At 33.6% G+C, this 20,782-nt stretch overlaps 3 protein-coding genes across 3 annotated transcripts; 1 reads left to right on the top strand and 2 right to left on the bottom strand.

Moving 5' to 3' along the window:
• Window positions 1-4,134: 4,134 nt before the first annotated feature.
• LOC125835242 (negative regulator of systemic acquired resistance SNI1) lies at window positions 4,135-11,815 on the top strand. The gene is made up of 16 exons (XM_049514371.1): window positions 4,135-4,283; window positions 4,363-4,429; window positions 6,330-6,423; window positions 6,518-6,607; window positions 6,704-6,781; window positions 6,906-6,974; window positions 7,909-7,990; window positions 8,067-8,116; window positions 8,239-8,460; window positions 8,533-8,603; window positions 8,683-8,752; window positions 8,908-8,973; window positions 10,100-10,252; window positions 10,433-10,563; window positions 11,387-11,614; window positions 11,744-11,815. Exons 1-15 carry the CDS (start codon window positions 4,172-4,174, stop codon window positions 11,457-11,459), a joined length of 1,428 nt encoding a protein of 475 aa, XP_049370328.1. The 5' UTR covers window positions 4,135-4,171; the 3' UTR covers window positions 11,460-11,614; window positions 11,744-11,815.
• Window positions 11,816-12,053: 238 nt separating this feature from the next.
• Window positions 12,054-16,290, bottom strand: LOC125835253 (uncharacterized). Its single transcript, XM_049514382.1, has 7 exons — window positions 16,163-16,290; window positions 15,960-16,051; window positions 15,764-15,830; window positions 14,017-14,047; window positions 13,736-13,876; window positions 12,506-12,531; window positions 12,054-12,411 (listed from the first exon to the last, which is right to left on the bottom strand). The coding sequence occupies exons 1-7, from the start codon at window positions 16,202-16,204 to the stop codon at window positions 12,349-12,351; spliced, it is 462 nt and encodes a 153-aa protein (XP_049370339.1). The 5' UTR covers window positions 16,205-16,290; the 3' UTR covers window positions 12,054-12,348.
• Window positions 16,291-17,143: 853 nt separating this feature from the next.
• Window positions 17,144-19,401, bottom strand: LOC125835299 (peroxidase 19). Its single transcript, XM_049514424.1, has 3 exons — window positions 19,129-19,401; window positions 18,514-18,714; window positions 17,144-17,783 (listed from the first exon to the last, which is right to left on the bottom strand). The coding sequence occupies exons 1-3, from the start codon at window positions 19,399-19,401 to the stop codon at window positions 17,202-17,204; spliced, it is 1,056 nt and encodes a 351-aa protein (XP_049370381.1). The 3' UTR covers window positions 17,144-17,201.
• Between the last annotated feature and the right edge of the window lie 1,381 nt (window positions 19,402-20,782).

The raw sequence follows: 20,782 nt of genomic DNA, 5'->3' as shown, positions 1-20,782 counted from the left end.
ACCAAGGGGACTCAAACTCGAGACTGATTAAAAATAAAGGAGTACTTATCACTCCACCACAACCTTGTTGGTGAGTTAAGGAACTTTAATATTGTTAGGTCGATTAATTAGCTAGCATAAGACGTTTGTATGATTCATGTGGCAAAATAACTGGCTGACATACATGAGCTGATGAGCATGCTAATTTCGTATATTTCCGTTCAATTTCACACACTAAGGAAGACTTTCTGCGAGATTTGACTTTATAACACTATGGTTTCCATGTAATATTACAACTTTTTAAAGGTTCTATTTACTAGTCACTTTTAATTACTTTTTTTTTAACATCCATTAAAAAAATTAATAATAATCTCAATTATTCTCTTCGATTTATATTACTTGACTCATATTAATTAACTTAACATATGCCTCTTAAAAAGACTTTAATATGATTAGAGGTGTATTTTATTATATATATTATTAATGATATTTTGCAACTCTAAATTTGACTACTAATACTATTTTATGTAGTTATTTAATACTAAAGGGTAGTATGAAAAATTAATACTGTTTAACTTTCTTAATTTTGCTAAAATTGACAAGTACTTCGATTCCTCCGGCTCATATTAGTTGTCTACTTTATCCTTTACACATCCCTTAGGAAATCATAAATATAAGAATAATAATTTTACTGATTTACCCTCTTAAGATTTACTTTTTAAAACTTTATAAACTCGTTTACAATTTCAAAAAGAATTAATTGGAAGAATAAAATAGGAAAAATGTAATCAATTTTATCTTAATTTTTTTAATTGACAAATAAAACGAGACAACTAGTTTTAATAATACTGCTCTAAAATAAAAAAGATATATTTAACATGAGTGACAAGTAAATATGAACGAATGAGCGCACTAGTCCCCTTCCCTACCTCTTCTCCCCCCTGCCAAAACAGAAAGGACAGCAAAATAAAATGCTTTATCTGTAATTAGTTGGGTAAAGCCCTTGATTTCAAATCAATTGTCATGTGACAATTAATAAGCGGTGGTACATCTCATAAATTTTTCAGCCAACCTTGAACAAGATTAATGGCCCAGCTGGTCTTCATGTCTCATAGTGTGTGTGTCTACAACAAATTATATAATCGGTCAAAGTGGAAGCAAATAATTCAAAATTTATTAAAATTTGTGATTGCAGATTTATCACACTATCATTGACAATTAACAAAATCACCAAGTCATGCAAGTAGTTGTAACTCGTAACGCTTAGCTAACATTATCTGTCCATTTGCTTATTAATGCAACACAAACATAATTTGACAACTTTTATTTCTACTGAAATCTCGAAACGTATTTCATTTGAGTCGTCCTACTAATTTTTGTATTCATTGTTATCGTATAATATATTCTCACTTTTTTCTTTGAAACGTTTATGAGAACCTAAATTAGTGAAAATTCAAACTCAAAACCATAAAATCAGCGTCATCAATCATCATATCATGTTAATGAAGAATACTTAAAATGGAAGTACATATAATACTTATGAAATACCAAAATTCTAAAACTACTTTAGTACGTTTGTTAATTGTAGCAATGTGTTTGCACATGGTAACTTACAAGAAGTGTATTTCATTGGGATTGTCGTTCCACCTTTAATCAAAGATCTTTGGTTTGAGCCCAGGTATGGAGAAAATTTTGTTAGGAGCATTATCCCAAAATGTGCCTTGCAATGCTGATCCAAAATTAGTCGGGACTCCAATCTGAGCTCCGAATCGGATAGGAAACCAAAAAAAGAAGTGTATGTCAAATAGGTTAGGCAATTAATTAAAAGCTTGAAAAAGTAGGTATATTTCAACTTCTATAGTTGACAATTGGTCTTAGCATTCCATTACTTTGGGCAAACAGAGTGGGTTAGCTAGGACTAGTTAGTACGTTTCTTACTACAATCAAACATAAATGAAATTTCAATTGCTACTCCAAGAAGTGTATGTGGATGTTTTTATTTTTCAATGCAGGAAGGAATGAGAATATCACGGTGTCCGCAAGCATGGGTGCACCTCGAGTACGAGCATCTTGGGGTACATGTTACATACTTCCATCAACATTAGTGCTCGATAATTTTGTCCACCAATTAATACTTGAATAAAAGGAAATTACCCTAGTGTTTTTGCTAGCTAGAATTTGATTATGCTAACTCTAAGGTGCAAGAATTGGAGTTTTGTGTACTATATTAGACATTAACTATTAATTACGTGTTATACTGCTAATTAGCTACATTAGCACACCTTTCTCGTTCATCAAGACATTAAGGGGTCGTTTGGTAGGCAACATTAAAATAAATAGTCAATGTATTATGTATCGTATTATTTAGTACTATGTTTGGTAGGAATTTGGGCCTATGTATAACTAATCTATGGGTTAGTTATAACTCCTACATGGTATTATAGGATGTATTACTAATACCTTCCATTTGGAGGTATTAGTAATACATAGGATATAATACCATGGGATAAGTCTATATAAAGACAAATATATCCCTCAAATCATTTTAATTATTTTGTTTATTTTCTTGATTTTATGTTTTATATTTGTACTAGTAAATTTATTTAAATAAATTAGCTTACCAATTATTTATAGAGAGTTGTTTGTTACTAAATAAATTCAATACAAATTAATACAATTTTTGAAATGTGAGTTGTTTAACATTAACTAATTAAAAAGGCAAATATATCACCACATGCCGTTTGTGATCTTAATTGAATGTATAATTTGCTTTTATAAATATATATATATATATTATTATTATTTTTTGTCTAGTTTTCTAATTATTTGTATTTTGAATAATTTATAAAATTGTATACATATTAAAACTACAACTTGCAATTCTTATGTGTAAATGTAGATGGTTTATTCAATCTTACTATTGTTTAACGTCTTTTCAATTTTAAAAGTTGATAGTTTATTTTTTTCAAATTGAAAATTGGCATTTTGTAAGTGATCAATTTACTAAGATGACAATTATTTATCCTCAAATAATTTAAGTGGAAAAAAGGTGAACACGGCAATAAAATTGTTCTTCTCATAGCTAGTTAGAAGACCATGAAAAAATAATATTGTCCGATAATTATTTAACTTAACCTAATTACATAATAATTTAAGGGTATAATTGGAAAAAAAGTTTTTTCATAAAGTTTTAATCCAAACACAAGATGAGGTGGGAAATAATGAACCAAACACTGGATAAAAATAAATCATGCACTATTAATCTCTACATTACTAATTCCAGCATTACTAATCCCTACATTATTAAGGTTTGTATCAAACGACCCCTAACTAAATAAGTTGAGATCCAGTTAAGCCTGAGAAAATGGACAATAAATGCCGGTATGATTTACATTTGGAAAATGGAATGATCATGGACAACAAAATATATTAACTTTGGGATTCTTGCAAAAACCTTTTGAACTCGATGGTAAATCGTTCATGTAATAATGGTGTTTTAAGTGAGATTCAAATTTAAAGTTTATTCAATTAAAAAAAAATAGCTATAAAGTAATTTTGAGAAGCAATTAGGTTATTTTATTCCATTCAAATCTCACATAGTGTAACGGTATGAACTTATAGTTAGCTAAAAGAATAAAACAACCTCCTAACACGAAATTCACAGTTACTAGGTAGATATAAATGTATACTCTCATAATTTAACACTAACCGTTGACAATCATTATCTATTTAGATTCCTAAGAAATCATTAATTCACAAATGATAAAAAATCTTTTGAAGAAAATCAAATATGTTCATATACAATTTCACAATAACAATCTATTGTAGTCTAGTTGATCAGGATATTTGGCTCTCACCCGAAAGACCTGGCTTCAAGTCCCGGCAAAGGAATTTCTTTTTTATTTTGTTCTTTTTTTCTCCTCAAACTTTCTTTTTTATTTAGTTATTTTTTTCTCCTCAAACGTTCTTTTTTATTTCGTTTTTTTTTTTCTCCTCAAATTTTTCTGGGATCCAGTGACAAGCCTGTGACAGATGCCAGGACGAAAGACCAATGAAATTAAATGATTATAAGTTATAAATTCTGAATCACCGCATCACAGTGGCGGGAAAAAAACCATAGAGGCATCAGGAGTGCGTGAGTCCACTCGGTTTTTTCCTAGGGTTTTGAAAAACGAAAGAAAATCGAAGGAGAATGGAAAAACGAAAGAAAGGAGGAAGCAACAATGGAGGAATTGAAGAGAACACAATGGCGATTCTCGATACTTCTGGTTTCAATAGAGATTCTCACCACCGCCATGACGACAGTACGCTTTTAGTTTCTTTCTTCTTTTATTTGTTTACCTGTTTTCTTCTTCGATTGATACATTGAAAAAAATTTCGCAGGTCTTGCTTTTCTAGAAGCTGTTCGCTCTGCTTCATTGCTACCAGAAAATGGAACACCGCCTTCTAGGTATTTTACCCTCCTTTTCTCTGTTTATAATGGCTGATGTTGTATGATTATGATTTCCTGTAAATTTATATGTAAACTGAACTATATAGATGCATACACACACTGCGTATGCGTGTGTGTGTTTGGAGAATTGTACGGATAGTGGAGAATATCTAGCTGCTTTGGTTGATTGGTATGCGTACTTGATATTGTTGCTGTATCAGAAATTTAAGATCTTAATGATGATTTTGAGGACAAATGGAGTTCAAACCTTGTTAGTTGCAAATGAAGAACAACTAACTACACAAATTCGTTAGGTCTCAGTTATCCCTAAAAGTAGTGTCCTCTTGTATATCTGGTCTGTTTGCTCTTACTTCCCATCTTTGAATGGTTCAGTATTAAGTTCCTTTGCAGGGTGTTACAGAAGTTGTTGGTATATACTCATTTGCACACATTGTTTTTAGAATCATAAAAGATGATACCTTTTGCTTCTGCTGTCCGGCTACTGAAGCTTTAACCCAGCTTGTCCTTTTCCCCTTTCCATTTTCTAATTATTTTTCTTTCTTTTGTTATAAGAAATACATGATACTCTTGTTATTGTGGTTTGTTGCAAGTCTTTGATTTTGTCAATTGACTTTATTAATGCAGAGTTCCTTATTACATGTACTGGTTGATATATAGTCTCTCTCTCTTTGTCTACTAATAAGGAAATAATGTATTCTTTACCAATTTTGCATGAACTTACATTCTAGTCTTAAATGGTTATTTTTCTGTAAGCTCTTGGAGTGCATAGAACTTCTCCCTTTGTATAAATGATTGTGAAAACATCTTTTTGTCTAGGACTTTTGCCTTTTTATGTTACTTGTATAAGTACTTGGTACTATGATCATTGGGGGAACAATACCTAATCCCAAAGATGCATCTTTGTTCAGTTTTTGTGGCAATATAACCTTTTGCTTACTCTTCAAAAAGAAAAAGCAAAGAAGAAACCTTTGTTGCAAACTTGCAATGTAGTTGGCATGAATGATCTCCTCCCCCCCATCCAGTGTTTTGGACGGCGAAAGGCGACAAGGGTCTGCCTCGCGGCGTGGCGAGCGGCGAGACGGTCGCCTTTTTGAATTGAGGTGCTAATTAATACCAAAAACTTAAAATATTTAATCGCATTTATAAATATCCAAAATCTCAATAGCAAATAACATATATTAGCAAATACTATATTATTTAGTATAAAACTAAATTGTGTAGGGTAGAAATAAATATAGAAGGATTGATTTATTTTTTTTTTTAAATGAAGGCAGATTGCAGAAATGCAGTAGCTTCAAAATAAAAAAACAGCGTAAAAAACAGAACCTGATCTTCTTCTTCTGCATATGAAAGAAGAAGAGAAGAAAAAAAATAATCTAAAACCATACCTGCTGAGTGCTGAGCAGCTGAGGTCTCATCGTCAGTAGTGAGGAGAACTGGAGAAGAGAAGAAGAAGAAAGTCGCGAAGTAGTGAGGGAGGAGAACTGGAGAAGAGAGTCACGAAGTAGTGAGGGAGGAGAACTGGAGAAGAGAGGGTCGCGAAGGTGCAAGGAGAGTCGCGATGGAAAGAAGAAGTCCTAGGTTTGCAAAAACACCAAATAAACCCTAATATTGCCTTTTAATTATTAAATCAGATCTTTTTTTTAAAAATAAAATAAAAAGGCGATGCCTTGCTGCGTCACCATTCGCCTTTTGTCGCCTTTCTGAACTCGCCACGCCTCACCAGTAAAAGGCGACGAGGCATCGCCTTTAGTGAGAGGCGAGCGCCTTTCATAACACTGTGGCCCCATCTTAAATGTGTGTCAATTTAGCTTTCAAGTTACCACATAATGTTTGATAAAAAAAAAGTTACCACATAGGGTTCCTATTATCTGATATCACGGATATGCTGGTACAGCACGATGCGTGAAGCGATTTTCCAAATTTTGAAGGAAGAGACTTCACTTGAGCTAATAATGGGAAGTTATCAACTTCTAAATGAGTTGGATAAGGTAAGAGCTTGCCTTATTCCTTAGGTTTAACTTTTTATATTATTACTGCTGCATTTGACTTTCTTACATGGGATGGATTTTCTTTTGAACCTAGCGATTTCCTAGGGTGTGCTTGCCCAAAATGGAGGAGCAAGCATCATGTCTGCAACCAACCATTCTCAATGAACCTGTTGTAGTTGAAGAGGTATCTCCATCCTCTCACAGATGAAGACACAGTTGTTCACAGACGCAGTTGTTTTCTCAATATTAACTTCAATAATGATCGGCTACTCTATGTCAGGCCTGGTGTCCATTTACTCTAGGATTGGATAGGGACGATGAAATAAATAGAGGTTCAAGTGGATCAATTGACCCCTTGGTAAGTCAGACTGTATGTGATGGCTACATCACACATTTACACCAATTTCCTATGTGTTTTTTACTAAACTTTATTATTCCTCTCACATGTATTTCGGCAGTGTTAATGTTTCTGGTGATTTTAGGGCTTTCATTCACTAATACAAGAACTTGGGGAAATGATCAACCAGAGGTCAAAAGCATTAGAAACAAAGGTCAGTCACCATATTGAAGCTTTCTTTCAATCTCTATGCCTTACAATATTATATGTTATTCCTATATTATCATAGTGTATCAGCTCATATATCAGCATACATGACAATTTCAGCTATACTTAATAGTTGTTTGGCCAAGCTTCTACCATTTACATAATTTGGAGAAGTGATTTTTTGTCAGAAGTACTTTTAGAGAGTAGCAGTTTGTGTTAAGCTAATGAATTTCAGAAACACTTTTGCTAATATTAGAGTAGTAATTTGTAATTGGTCAAGGTTCCAAAAGTGCTTTTTTAGCTTGTATAAATTAAACTTTTGTTACTTCTCAAAAACACATATTTTTTCCTAAAAGCTTGGCCAAACACCTCAACTCTCTAAAATAGGCATTTTTGTTTATTTTGAAAAAAGAAGCACTTTTGGCTCTCCCGAAGCTTGGCCTAACAGGCAATTAGTCAGGTGACCGGGTTCTTTTGGCCCATATTGTCATTTTCAGAATTTCCTTGATTTATGAGAAGATGTAGTAATTTCCTTGGGCATATAAGAAGTATTTAAGTTATTTGCCTTTCACATGTTTTCGTTGGAGCAGTATCTCGGGGTGAGGATTTAGTAATTAACCAAGTGCTAGAATGTGCAGTTAGCTTATGATCATTCTTGTCCAGTGTGCATTTTTAATTGAGCGTTAAACTCTGAATGTATTGACATATCAAATTCCTTTGTGGATGTACATTTAATTGAACAGCCCTCTGACAATCTTGACTAATAAGATAATTTTATGAGTTGATTTTGTAATTATTTCTTTAAGAGTAATAAGATAATTCACAGGTCAATTTTATATCTTTTGTCAGCCAGTTGGCTTGTGATTTGTGCCTAGTGTCATCATTGAAGAATTATCCTGCCTTTGTATCTTCATCAAATAGTCTGACAAGACCTATTGCAGATATTAAGGAAGATGCTACTACTTCACTATCTTGTCAGTGTGCTTGAAGGAGACTTTGTGCCTCGTAACAAAGCATTCAAAGGTAATGATTTTCAGAGGATTCTAGTTTTCATTTAGTGTCATGCACCTTAAGAGGTCTTCTCGAAACCATCTTGCAGAAAAGATGAGTTGGACCCTTTTGCGGGATTCATTGCTCAACATGCTTCTGGTATGTTCTCATTTTCAAATGTCACCATTATTATTTGTCTGTAATATTGCTACTTAGAAGTGTGAGTTTACTGAGGTATGCTTAGGATGCCACTTCTTATTTGTCTTCCTCTCATTGTTCAGGGGTCAAGAAAAATAATCTATAAAAGCTTAGTCAAGGACTGCCTGTCGGTTATAAGTGATGTGTTCTCTGACTTACATGATATATCTGAGTCCTCCTCTGACGTGGATTCAGTGGCACCTCCTTCAAACGAGATATCGCATAATTGCATTGCTGCTTTTGCACTGGCTTTACCTGAACTCAAACGGTCTACTTGTATCATTCTGAAGAATGTCCTGAGAATGGTGGATTCCCGAGCTATTACTCTTTAAAATATATGTTTGACCAATTCTAACTGTGACTTGTTTCACAATTAGATGATGGAGCTGGATGCATCACGGAATGTGGCAGATGTTCAAGGCCTTACCACCAGAGCTGATGGTGTGAGGTATTTTGTTGAATGAATTATTTTACTTTAAATAAAACCATCAGATTGAGAAATCCAATTGATATCAGAGATAGTGCAGATCACCTGCTGCAGAGATCATTTTGGATGAACTCGCTTACAATTCTGATATGCTCTCCCCCTTTTTTCAGGTAATGTCCTTTCCTCTTAAGTTGGATAATGAGATGAAACTTATGTTTTTATTGGGACGATGTTAACATTTTATCCTACATGTTTCTTTGTCATTCTGATGTATCTTGCTTGTCAAGTAGAATGCTGCATAATATGATGAAATAATTTTCTGCAGGTCTTTGATGACCCTTGGTGGAAGCTAAAAATGATCATGCAGTACTTTCGGAAGTACATTCCTAAGGTAAATGTATTCTTCTATCATCGTGCCATATCTTAACTAATTTTTAAACCGACAGTGGAAGTATCTTCACTTAATTCACCTGGTACAGAGTTTGTAGTGGAATGTAGGCTAGATACAAGGATTGGGGGTTTGTTTTAGCTTATTGAATATATTTTCATTATGAAGCTTAATATTTTGTTATTGGCCTCTTTTGTTATTGTCGTTCTGTTAAATTATGCTTCGATCTCTGTCTTATTTTCTTGGATCTTTGAAGCTGTCTAATGTTGTATACATTCTAAATAAGTCTTACTTGAGGAGTCCTCTGTAGATATTGACCATCAGACTCTTTTATTCGAGACATTGGCATACATCAAATGACTCCTTTCTTATTCTAGTATTCCATATACTTCCTAAATACAACTTACCGTTTGTGCTCTTTTAGGCTATGTTGTGCTGATCTCTTCATTTTGTTTTTGATGGCAGAAATGCAAAGTCGTCCATGCATGCATAGGAAAATTCTTGTCAAGATATTACCTTTAACCAGACTAATCATAAAAGATAACTATTTACTTTTAACCAGTCCGCCTGCCAATCTCCTTTTGAATTTAATCATGAATTCCCTACAGATTTCTAGACTCTGGTCAATGCATTGTTGAAGTACTAGGCATGATTGTGGAACCCTCTGTTGCTTGGTGCTTTGATACCCAGGAGCTTTTGCTTTCAATTCAATCATAATCAAGAAGTATGGATAGAGGTTGGACCCTAGATGCTTTATGGAAAATTTATATTGGGAATTAGGAAAATCTGGAGCATTAATTTTCCGAACCTCCCAGATGGGGAATGGTGTACAAGCAAGTTCCTTGGAGTGTTACAAAAGTCCTTTGTTTTGACAACTTAAACATTTTCAGCAAATTACTAGTTTGCATTTCCTTTTCAGGAATTCCAAAAGATCTATGCCCCAATTTTGTTTTTTGGTTCTGTTGGTTGTTTTCCTGTACCCTATATTAGTTGAGTTGTCATCTATCAAAAAACTTGCTCTATTTGGTTTTCTCACCTTCTTTGTTTGATGTTACCTGGTTTAATACAGAGGTTACAAGCTATAAGATTTTGAGAAATTAATACTACTTTAATGTACTTTATGTTGCAGTTTCCTGTTCGTACTAGGAGATCAAATAGTACGGTGAATGATTCCACATTTGAAGGTGTTTTGAAGTGCTTCTCAAACAGCAGGAGCACAAAAAATATCATCAAGAAAATTGGAATGGATGTTGCTCAGCTGCTTCTTGGGCATGCCTTTTTGGTGATTAATCCTTCTTGCAAACCAATTTGTTTACTTCTAGGATATCCAATTTTGATTCCTTGGATAGTTCTTTCCCTCGCAGAATTTCGATAAGATGCTGCAAAAAGATCTTTGAGTTCAGTTATAGATAATCATTTTGATTTTTTTTCTCACTAGGATAAGTATTTCATCCTCTTATAGGCTTACTTGTCAGTATCAGTGGATTCTTCTGCTGAAAATGATGATTTTGAAGAGATGGTGAAAGGAAGCTCTCTCACAGAAATCTGCAAGCACATAATAGCTGCTTTTACTTCTATCAGAAAAGAATACAAGTAAGATTCACTTTTTTTTTCTTCTTATTTTTAAAAGTAAGATTCACTTGATGTGTGTTGATTAGCCTTGCTTTCACCTGCTGAAGTTATACTGAATTTCCTTGGAAAAATTCTGCCGCCTTCTCACACATCTTTGAACCACCCATTGCACAAGCTTCACATAATGAAATAGGCACCTCTAACTTTTAGGTTCTCTGGACAGAAATGTTCACTAGCACCTGCAACATGACAATTGAAGTACCGTATTTCTATTCTTTTTGTGAATTTTGTATGAATCATGTTCCTCTTAGCAGTTTAGCTTCTTTAGGAAACATGATGCCTTGCTTAGTTCCAACTTCCATATAGAGCTAAATTGGATGAGCAAAAAATTCAGAAATAAGATCAGAAGGGCACATCTAGTCCAGGAAATTTTGATTAGAAGGTCTTACTTGGATTATTACTGTAGTTAGAAAAACAACTGGGTGAGACATAAGTCCTCTAAGAAATTAGAATTACTGGTATTTTAAACAATTGTTCAGATCTGGAAAAGAAAATGATTAAAGATGCAACTAGAGAGGATTACATGGTGATCTGCATTTATAATTCATTCTGCCGCTTCTGAGGAACTGTTGAAAAAAACAATTTAGCTAGTAAGTGATTAGAATAGTCTCTTTTCTGCAATGCTGGCTTTCCTATCCTTACAGATTCGTGGTATTAGAACACAACTTCTTTTGATGCATCAGATGATATACTAATGTGGGGAACTGTTGAAGTGAATTTAACATAAAAGCTTTTCTAGTTTCTAGCTCTGCACAAGTTAATAAGTTGACATATCATGATGCAGGAACACAGAAATTCTACTTTTGGGTAAAGAAGCGGTGTTTACAGCTGCAACCATTCTCTCAACCAAGTCATAGGAGAAACAGCAGTTACTATTTATTGTTCATGATGTATATTTGGTCAAACGGGGCCAATTAGCAAAGCCTCCTACCTGAAGTCCGCGAAATGATGTTTCCACACAGCCAGTAGTGGTCAAATGCTGTTCAAGGAAACCTCAGTGAAAGCTTCATTTGTGCCTTCCTCCCATGGTGATTGGTGAAATTTAACTTTCACCTCTATTTTGTAACGGCACTATATGACAGCTAAATAGATTCACATTTTTTTATGCCTTCAGGCTTGTGAACTGATTAAGGCACTCTTTAATAGCCAATGGAACTGTCCTTTGTAGTTAAAGGAAAACCGAAAAAGGGTAACTCTAAGGAACTTGGTGTATCATGTATGAATATCCGTAGCTCTAAGCTATGCGTTAATGCTAAATGGGTCATTCCAATGTTATTGTATCCTGTCCAAAGATAGTCATGAAAACACTGAACAGAACTAAATGGAAACAAACAATGAAACTTGTCTGATGAGTTATTTGAAGCGTCATGTTCTCACGAGAGGTGTTGATGTGCTCTGTGGATGATATGCAGGATGTTCTCAAATAATTTTGGTGCAATGTACTACCGAAGTAGGTTTGCAGCTACTTCAACAAGTGATAACAACTATAAGCTGAAAGTTCATATTCGTGACACTTCAATCCAAGTTTGAGAGTTAGGAGTATAATCCTGTATTGAGTAATAAAATTCCACCTGGGTATAACAAATAGTTTTCTTTTCCCTCCTTTGATTCCTTTCAGATTTTGAGATTACTAAAATTTCATAAAATAATAACCCAACACTTGTTGGTGCCTACTTTTAGAATGCTAGATTTATCATTCAAATTATAATAGAAGTGCTAAGAATCACTTCCTCAATTGCTTCAGTCTCATTTTGACGGTTGTGCTGAGTCAAGATGCATCGTGACAGGCCCATCATTGACCAAGTTGACCTACCAAATTAAACAAATACCCAAGTCTGAGAACATCCTCCAGTTCGACAGAATTTTAAAGCTAAAAGAAATCATTTTTTTCAGAGAACCTCACCTTCATTTTTGCTCCAAAGACACCATCTGCAATAAACAAAAAAATATAGATGGGACATCTCGCATTGTACAATTTCTGTAATTTTAGATTCTCAAAAGAACAGAACAAAACTAGAAGTGCAGAAGTTACTCCTGTGGATTCATTATTCACCGAGTAAGCTAGTAAGGCGTTTTGAAAACATTTCAGTCTAATAGCTGAAGTTTTGGGGATTAACTAAGGTGAGTAAAAACTAGTATGACCAGAAAATAAGAGGATATAATACTTTAGACCTCATCAGTAAAAACAAGAGCATCAAAGCCAGTCAATCTTTGACCATTGCACAGAGAAATATAACTTCTTTGCACATGCAGAAGAACTATCTGAAGAGAACAGTCATACTAACGAAGACCTTTTTTTATTACTTACAGAGACTACAATATCTTCAAGAATTGGAGATTTTGAAAGAAAGCAGATATTAGTTCAGCTTTAACATCTATGATACTGATCTATGCTTGCGCCATTTTTCAAAACCAAGCAGATATAAGAGCCCCAATAATGAGATTGTTGACAGAACAACACCATGGATAAAAAACCAATAGCATTATCCAGTGAATAGTTATCAGATGTAATTACTATGACTGCATGGATGATGTTGAACTCTACAATTTAAAAGCTTAGGCTTTTCAAAAGCTCATCCAAACACTTCAATTACTTGGAAGAATATCTCACAATGGCTGGAGAAATTTAGCCTTGTGTTCCATATGTAATGATATACAAGTATTCTAGTCTGAGGAAACGATTACTAAACGTTCCTTCTCACAGAAGGGGATAGCTATTATATCACAACATTCCAGATTAGAACATATTCCAACATTACAACACTAAATTTCTTTAGTTCAAGGAAAAATTGTTAAGGGAGAATTAAGGCAAAAATAAAGTATTAGCATTCTGTATTAGAACCTTCATGGTTAAGTTATCAACATGTATAGTCTGCAAATGGAGTAAAGATAAGCAAGTAATCCGCATTGGGGGAAATGAGGGCCCCCAGAAAACAAAATAGTTGTGCTGACAGCCTGGAACTGGTGCTGACTTGTTATGAAAGTAAGGTAGGAGTTCAGTCAAAAATATAGAAGCCATTCAGCAAAAGAACAAAGAGAGACAAAGAGTTGAAACCACTTTTATCTTTCCATAGGACTATTGATAACAGAAAAGGAGATCAAAACTGAGAATGCACGGAAAAAAGTTATTTACCTTTGATGGCATCCTGTTTGTAAGCTTTCTGGAATTTCTCAACCACAGAGGCATAGAAGGGTTTTGCTTTCTCAGGAGGCATCGCGACATGAAAATCAGGCTTGTTTCCCTTCAAAATCCCATATAGTGTAAACTGACTCACTGCACCACCCAGTAGATACAAACAAGTAAATCATTATACATCCTGATCAAAGTTTAACTTATTTCCCATCATTGAGACAGTCAAAGCATCATCTTTAAGACTTATACCACTGTGAGAACTTGTACAACAGATCAGTTACCTAATAGAACTTCATAATTCTTCTGAACTACCTGCCAATGGACAATAGAAGCCGACAAACTTAAGACTGAAGCAGTGGCGTAAAACTAAGTAACAATTCTACACAGTAAATAATACATCTTTGGTCCAAGCCATGAAATACTATCATCATTTACAAAGATGCATCAGAATCTCTGACAAGATATAAAAAGGCAATGATATTTTATACTCTATGAATCCGCAATGCCTTAAAATAACTAACATGGTGACATTTCCGAATTAGTCTTGAGTAAAGATTTAAACATTAAACTTCTTCATACATGTATTACTAGCGGGTCAAATATCTTCTTCTATATCCTACTTTCGGCTTTTTGGACATTATCTTCCATGACAATGCCATTCAATTTTGGTTGAATTTTTGTCCTAATGTTTACCAACATATGTTTTCATGAAATGAGAAGTCTTTATGATGTTTGTTGTTATTGTGTAATATGTGCCACATTTTCTAGTTGGTATTTGATAACACTCACATGGATAAACGTACTCCATCCATCCCAATAATCTAAACCCATTTGACTTGTGGAGTCTAAGAACAAAAAGTTCAATAGGTAATCACGAGTTTAGTTGAAAAAGGAGGATCTTTGTCATTTTAAAAACTAGGCCAGACTATTTCAAATTGACCAAAAGATAGGTCTAATTAAATGGGAAAGAGAGAGTAAGGTCAATGACACAAAGGAAGTAAAAGAAATGACCCATTTACATTCTTTCTGAGTAGAAATGCAGTTCGTCTTATAGTTCAGTCTAAAGTTTGAGCGATGATTTTATTTCAAAATTTGCAGTTTGTCTTATTGTTCAATCTCCTATCTTTCATAGAATCTCCAATAGAAGTTAAACAGCCGAATGCAAGCAATGAAATTTCAAAGCAAGAGAGGGAAGAATTGAGTATGCCAATACATTGCAAAGACGAACTTCTCATTTTCTTAACAAATGTAACCTCCAGCTAATAACACAGGGAGTAACTTATCCATTTTATCCTACTTCCTTTTACAGTTTATAAGGTAGCACAAGTTCAATCAATCAGCTAGACCTAAATCCCAAACTAGTTGGTATTGATGATATGAATGCTCTATATGTTCCACTCTTTCTTTTCCTCTAATAAATTGGACATAGGACACTCTTGTAATGCAGCCAAATGTTCATCTCATCAGATGAACTGTTCTATGTCAATGCTTATCAGTGGCATATCTTCTAAGAATCAACTAGCATAAGAGGTCAATTTATTTACAAAATAATAAAGCATTGATTCAAGCAAAAATTTTCAGTCTCCAATCAGATAATTGGTTAGTAATGCTTAGGCAGTATATAGCTGTAAATATCAGCACTCAGAAGCCACACATTATATCAGGCAAAAAATAAATATGCAATTCCATCATATAGCAACAAAAGCTCATGATGAAGGTGTTCACTCTAGTCTACAGCAGGAAACTTCACTATTACATGGACAAAATGGATAAATGAATGAGTTGATTTCTCATATGGTTACTCAACTAATAGTTATCATCTCAGAAAGTACTACTGAAATTTTAAAGTAACTATTTCCCTATCAAAATGACTATTCAACCATTACTTCAATGTATTATTATTCCACAATACACTAGTTAAACTAAAAATTTAAACTCCATTCCAGTAAAACACCACCATACAAAATGAATCAGAGGGAGTAATGTTGTTCAAAAATTATTTAACTACCACAACAGAGAGAAAATTACACTGTGATCCCACGTCTTTCCAGTTTCCTCATTTGGGAACAGTCGCATATTCAACACTTTCCGGCATCTGCAAAATTACAAACATTAACAGAACCAAAAAATGAAACTAAAGGAAAAAATAAATTTGATTCAGAAATATTTATTTTTCTATTAAGCATTTCAAAGTACCAATTTTTACTATACACAGTTCACTTACATGTAGTCAGCATCGGAATCGACGTCTGATTCATGAAGCCCGACGAGAACCAGCAAGCCCGGCCCGATTGCTGATACCGTACGCCCCTCGACCTACAAAAAAATTGGTATTATGCAGTAGGTGAGCAATGAGCACTATTATTCTAGCTAGTATATATATAAATATAATAAATAGAAGAAGAAAAAAATCTTCAGAGGTTTCACCTCTACACTGGCTGAAGCAACACGCTGGACTACGGCCCTCATTTTTGGTTCTTCCGATTCAGAACTTCTTCGTCGCCGGCGAGACAAGTCAGGTGGAGCAATTATGGCGCAATGTAGCACACCCTTGCTGTTCTTATTCCTGGCGCAATTTAGCACGCACTCTAGTTTTTTCCTTTAGTAAAACAGAAATAAAAGTATTTTTTCTTAACTTTTGACCTTTACTAGTCGTTTATTTTTGGGAAAATTATTGAAATAGTCAAAATTATCAAAAGAAAATATATGAAGAAAAATTCTTTTTCCATAAATAATACATTTATTTTAATTTGTTTGTCTGATTTTGACTTGTCACGAAATTTGGAGTTTAATAAGAAAATAAAATAGATTTTTGAATCTTGTAGTATTAAACGAAAGATTGAACGTATAATACACTTAAAAAAAATTAAAATAAATAAATAATAATAATAATAAAAAAAAATATTATAATAATAATAATTAAAAAAATTAAAATATATATATATATTAAAGGATACAATAATTTTATTATTGGTAAAAAATGGGAGCACTTAAATTTGGGGCCTAAGACAAGTGTCTTATTTTCCGTTTGCTAAAACCCGCCCTTGTTTAAAGATCCCAATCATCCATCACAATCCATGTTTGTAATTTAACCCGCTTTATTTGGTTATTTATTATTTATTGTAAATTAAATTATCAATTAATATTATTAAATAAAATTAACTGCAATTTTAAATGATATGTTTGTGTAAATACTCTTTTACAATGTTAGTGCACTTAAAAACACCTTTTATTTTCCCCATTTCCATTCATGTAATTGAGGGAAGCCAAAAGAAAAATATATAAATTACAAAAAAAGGGAAAGTTTTTTTTCTTTTAATCTCAATTCTCCTCTGTCTAGGAGGAGATATCATAGATGTGTTCAAGCAGTACAAGATTCCTTCAATAAAATTGGAAGAAATAATCAAATAACAAATAATAAAAATAAATAATTAGGTGAAAAATCAAATATCCAATAACACAAAAATCACATATGATGCATAGTGCAATCTTTTCTAAATTCCCCATGCTTTCTTCCCCTTTTGACCCCAATACCTCCCATTTTCTCCATAGCATCAGCAAAAGCTTGAAAAAACTTATGTTTATCCTTAGCCAATTCTTGTACCAATGGCTTAGTCCTAGGGTCCAAAGATAAAGCTTGATCAGAAGCCAATAATCCCAATTTAGCCTCTAAGTTCCCATAATAAGCATTGTCAAATGAGAAAGGTGTTGTCACATCAAATGGTGCTACAATATCAACATTTCCACCAAATTGTGGACATGACATTTTTAGGGCCTTGAAAAGCCTAGGATCCATGTAAGGGTCAGGTTTCTTGGTCCCCTTGTAGTTATAAATTCTGTTCACAAATTGCTTGCAATGTGCAAAACCTATTGTGTGTGCACCTGAGAGGACCACAAGGTCCTCTGAGGTAAGTCCTTTAGAGGAAAATAGTTTTAAAAGTTGGTCCACTGTTGAATTTGATTGTGGAAGATTTTGGTGCACCCTTGATGCCTTTGATAACTTTCCATCCCATCTTCCTTTCTTCACTTCATAATAGGGTCCTCCAACCTATTCATCAAATCAACAAACCTTTATCATAAAATTTTAAAACAAATACAAAGTCTGAACCAAAATTATTGAATTTTGACGAACCCTGATTCAAAATGCTATGGCCATTGAATAAAGACAAGTCAAAAGTTTGTTATTATCCCAAGAATTAATTTGGAGTCCTCGGAATTATTAGTAGATTAAAATATGTAGCTCACATGTCATTCTAAATCTATTTGATCAGGTATGTTTTTTAACTGCCACTCCAATTGAGCAATCTTTACTGCAATTTGGTACTTTCTTGCCTACATATATATAGATGACTAATGTACTAATTGACAAAAGATAAAAAGTATGACCTTTGTCTTGTTTATCATATCATGCCAATTGAACAGCTATAAATTTGAACTTTTTATATGTCAAAATATATATATTATACTGTACGATTTTGGACTATTGCGTCCAATATATTAAACATTCGTCGAGAACCGTTTGATTCTTCTCATAAAATTTGGATAATATGAGAAGGAGACGATTTCGATGAAAAAGAAAGAAGACCAAATGACTCACTTTTTTCTTTTTATTTAGACTTATTTTGTTGCGTCTTACGTGCAAAGTTTAGTACAAAAAGGAAAGGTTTTATTGAAGCAAAAATATATAGGAAAAGAAAAGAATAAAAACTATAGTCTATAGTGCCATTTAAATTACAGTAGACTTTTAATTTGTGTGGTATTTGAGTTAGTAGACTTACTAAGTGGACAAAATTTCTGGTAGCAATGGCAAGAATGTCTGCACAAGAAACAACACCAGGACACTTGCTTTCTACAATAGCTTTGGCTTTATTTATGCCCTCAAATGCCTCTTTAGCTATATCCTTGTTATCTTCTGCATCTTTCTCTGCTAATTCTTTGCTTCCTGCTTTACTTGATATCAATATTGACCCATCACACCCCTGCATTCAAACAATGAAGTTAATAAAAACCATATAGTATAATGTTTTTTCTTATAGCAACTGTGTCCGGGCCAACTTGGCACACCTTGCCACCATGTAACTGTACTCATAGACGGATGCACAATATTATTTACAAATTCAGTAGAGCTCAGTAACTTAGCTCAGACTCTATATATATATATATATATATATATATATATATATATATATTAAGAAATTTTATAAAATATGTACTGATATGTGAACCTATAAAATTCAAATTCTGAATCTGTCTTGAGTAATTTTATTCATCAAGACTGAGGATGACAAATGGAAGGGATCAATTCACTTATAATAGCATTTTTGAACCTAGCTAACACGTATAAAATTCAAATTATGGTGAAAAAAAGCTACTACTGTTAAAGTGTGACTTACTTCAACAAAGCAATCATGGAAAAAAAGGCGAATGGTAGCAGGACCAGAGGCAGGGGCTTCTTTGAACATGTTGGAGGTTACAGAGCCAACGAGAGATTCAACTTGAGGGCATGATTTGGCATAATAATTAACGGAGAGTTGTCGAGGCGCCCGCCGGGCGGTTGCGTTGATCAATGGGTACTTGAGCAGAGAATTGGAGAAGGGTAAATTGATAAAGAAGAAACAGAAGAACATAAAAATGGTGGCAGGGGAAGAAAATGTGGGAGAAGACATGGTTGTTTGGTTTAGTGGCTAAGACAAAATAGGAAATTGTGGAGAAGTATATAGGAAAAATCGAAAGGTGAGTGCTATAGACTGACAATAAGTAGCCATGTTCCAAAGAGGAATCATGGACCCGTGAGGAGATGCCCAATCAATAAATATTGGAATACATAAATAAATATGATAGGAGACATCAAGTGAATATATACTTCTCAGTCATTTTCTATTTTTTCCCCCTATATCGTTACGGTAGTTGTGACCACTAACCAATGATTTTTTTTATTACGGTTTGTCAGCGCACAACTCAATTAATTCCACGGGATATCTGTCACCTCCTACCAACAACAAGTACTAGATAACTCTATACATCAAGCCTAGGACAAATGAGCGCATTATTTTTTGTCTTCATTGAGTTTTGAATCTGAGACTTCAAAATTCTTAATGATTTCATTGACCACTACGCCACATCTTTGAGTTTCCAATGATCTATTACACTAGCATTTATTCAAATAGGTAAATATTTATTTTACACCGGGGAAGGAAGAAAGGGAAAGGAAATGCTATGCTACCGATGTGATTTAAACTCTTCACCTCAATTGTCAGTTCATCAAGTGAGCTAGCCCTCAACCTCGTTGATTATAGTATATCTACAACTCTTTAAGTATCTTGACTAATTTAACTTCTTAATAATATAGTACTATTTGCTCTTTTTTTTAATCTTGGGATGGGGGATGGAGGGGGGAGGGGACAAAAGGGATGGAACCATCTGTTAAGTTGTACACTTAAAGAATCTTATGTTAAATTTAGTGTAGTAAAAAAGGGGTAAGTAAAAGGTTAAAGGTGAGTGGAACAGTGACTAAGCTTTATGTCATAAAACACAAAATTTAACTGATTTGCTTTCTATGGTACAACAAAGAAAGGCGTAAAGTAAAAGGTAGGTGGTCTGGTGTCTTTAGTCAAACATGATCAAATTCTAATAATATGTCCATGTTCACTAGTAACTTTTTCTCATTTTTTCTGTTTCATTATGCTTTCACCATTTCATTTTTATAATTAGTAATAATATAACCAACACCAAAAGAAGAGGAAGCTAGACAAAACAAAAACTTAAGCAAAAACAACTTGTATTTCTAGCAAAGAAATAATTAAGCTCATGATTATTCCTTTCTTTTCACTACCTAAAAAGCCAAAAGATAATGAATCTTGGATCTGTTAATTTTGTGTTTGCTTTAGTGAAATTGTTTGTTATGAGAGAACCTATTTTTGTTTTAAAAAACAAAAGTATTTTTACAGCATAACATGTTTGGTTTGAAATGGGCCTAATTCCATGTAGATATGCAAATTGTGCTTCAAAGGAATATTCACAACACAATGACGCACTTAAGAGTATGAC

The sequence above is a fragment of the Solanum verrucosum genome, unplaced genomic scaffold, assembly GCF_900185275.1.
Source record: "Solanum verrucosum unplaced genomic scaffold, falcon-dt-bn FXZP01001278.1, whole genome shotgun sequence".
Classification (NCBI taxonomy): domain Eukaryota; kingdom Viridiplantae; phylum Streptophyta; class Magnoliopsida; order Solanales; family Solanaceae; genus Solanum; species Solanum verrucosum.
Note: the sequence above shows the minus strand (reverse complement) of the source record. Positions and strands in the feature narration are given on the sequence as shown.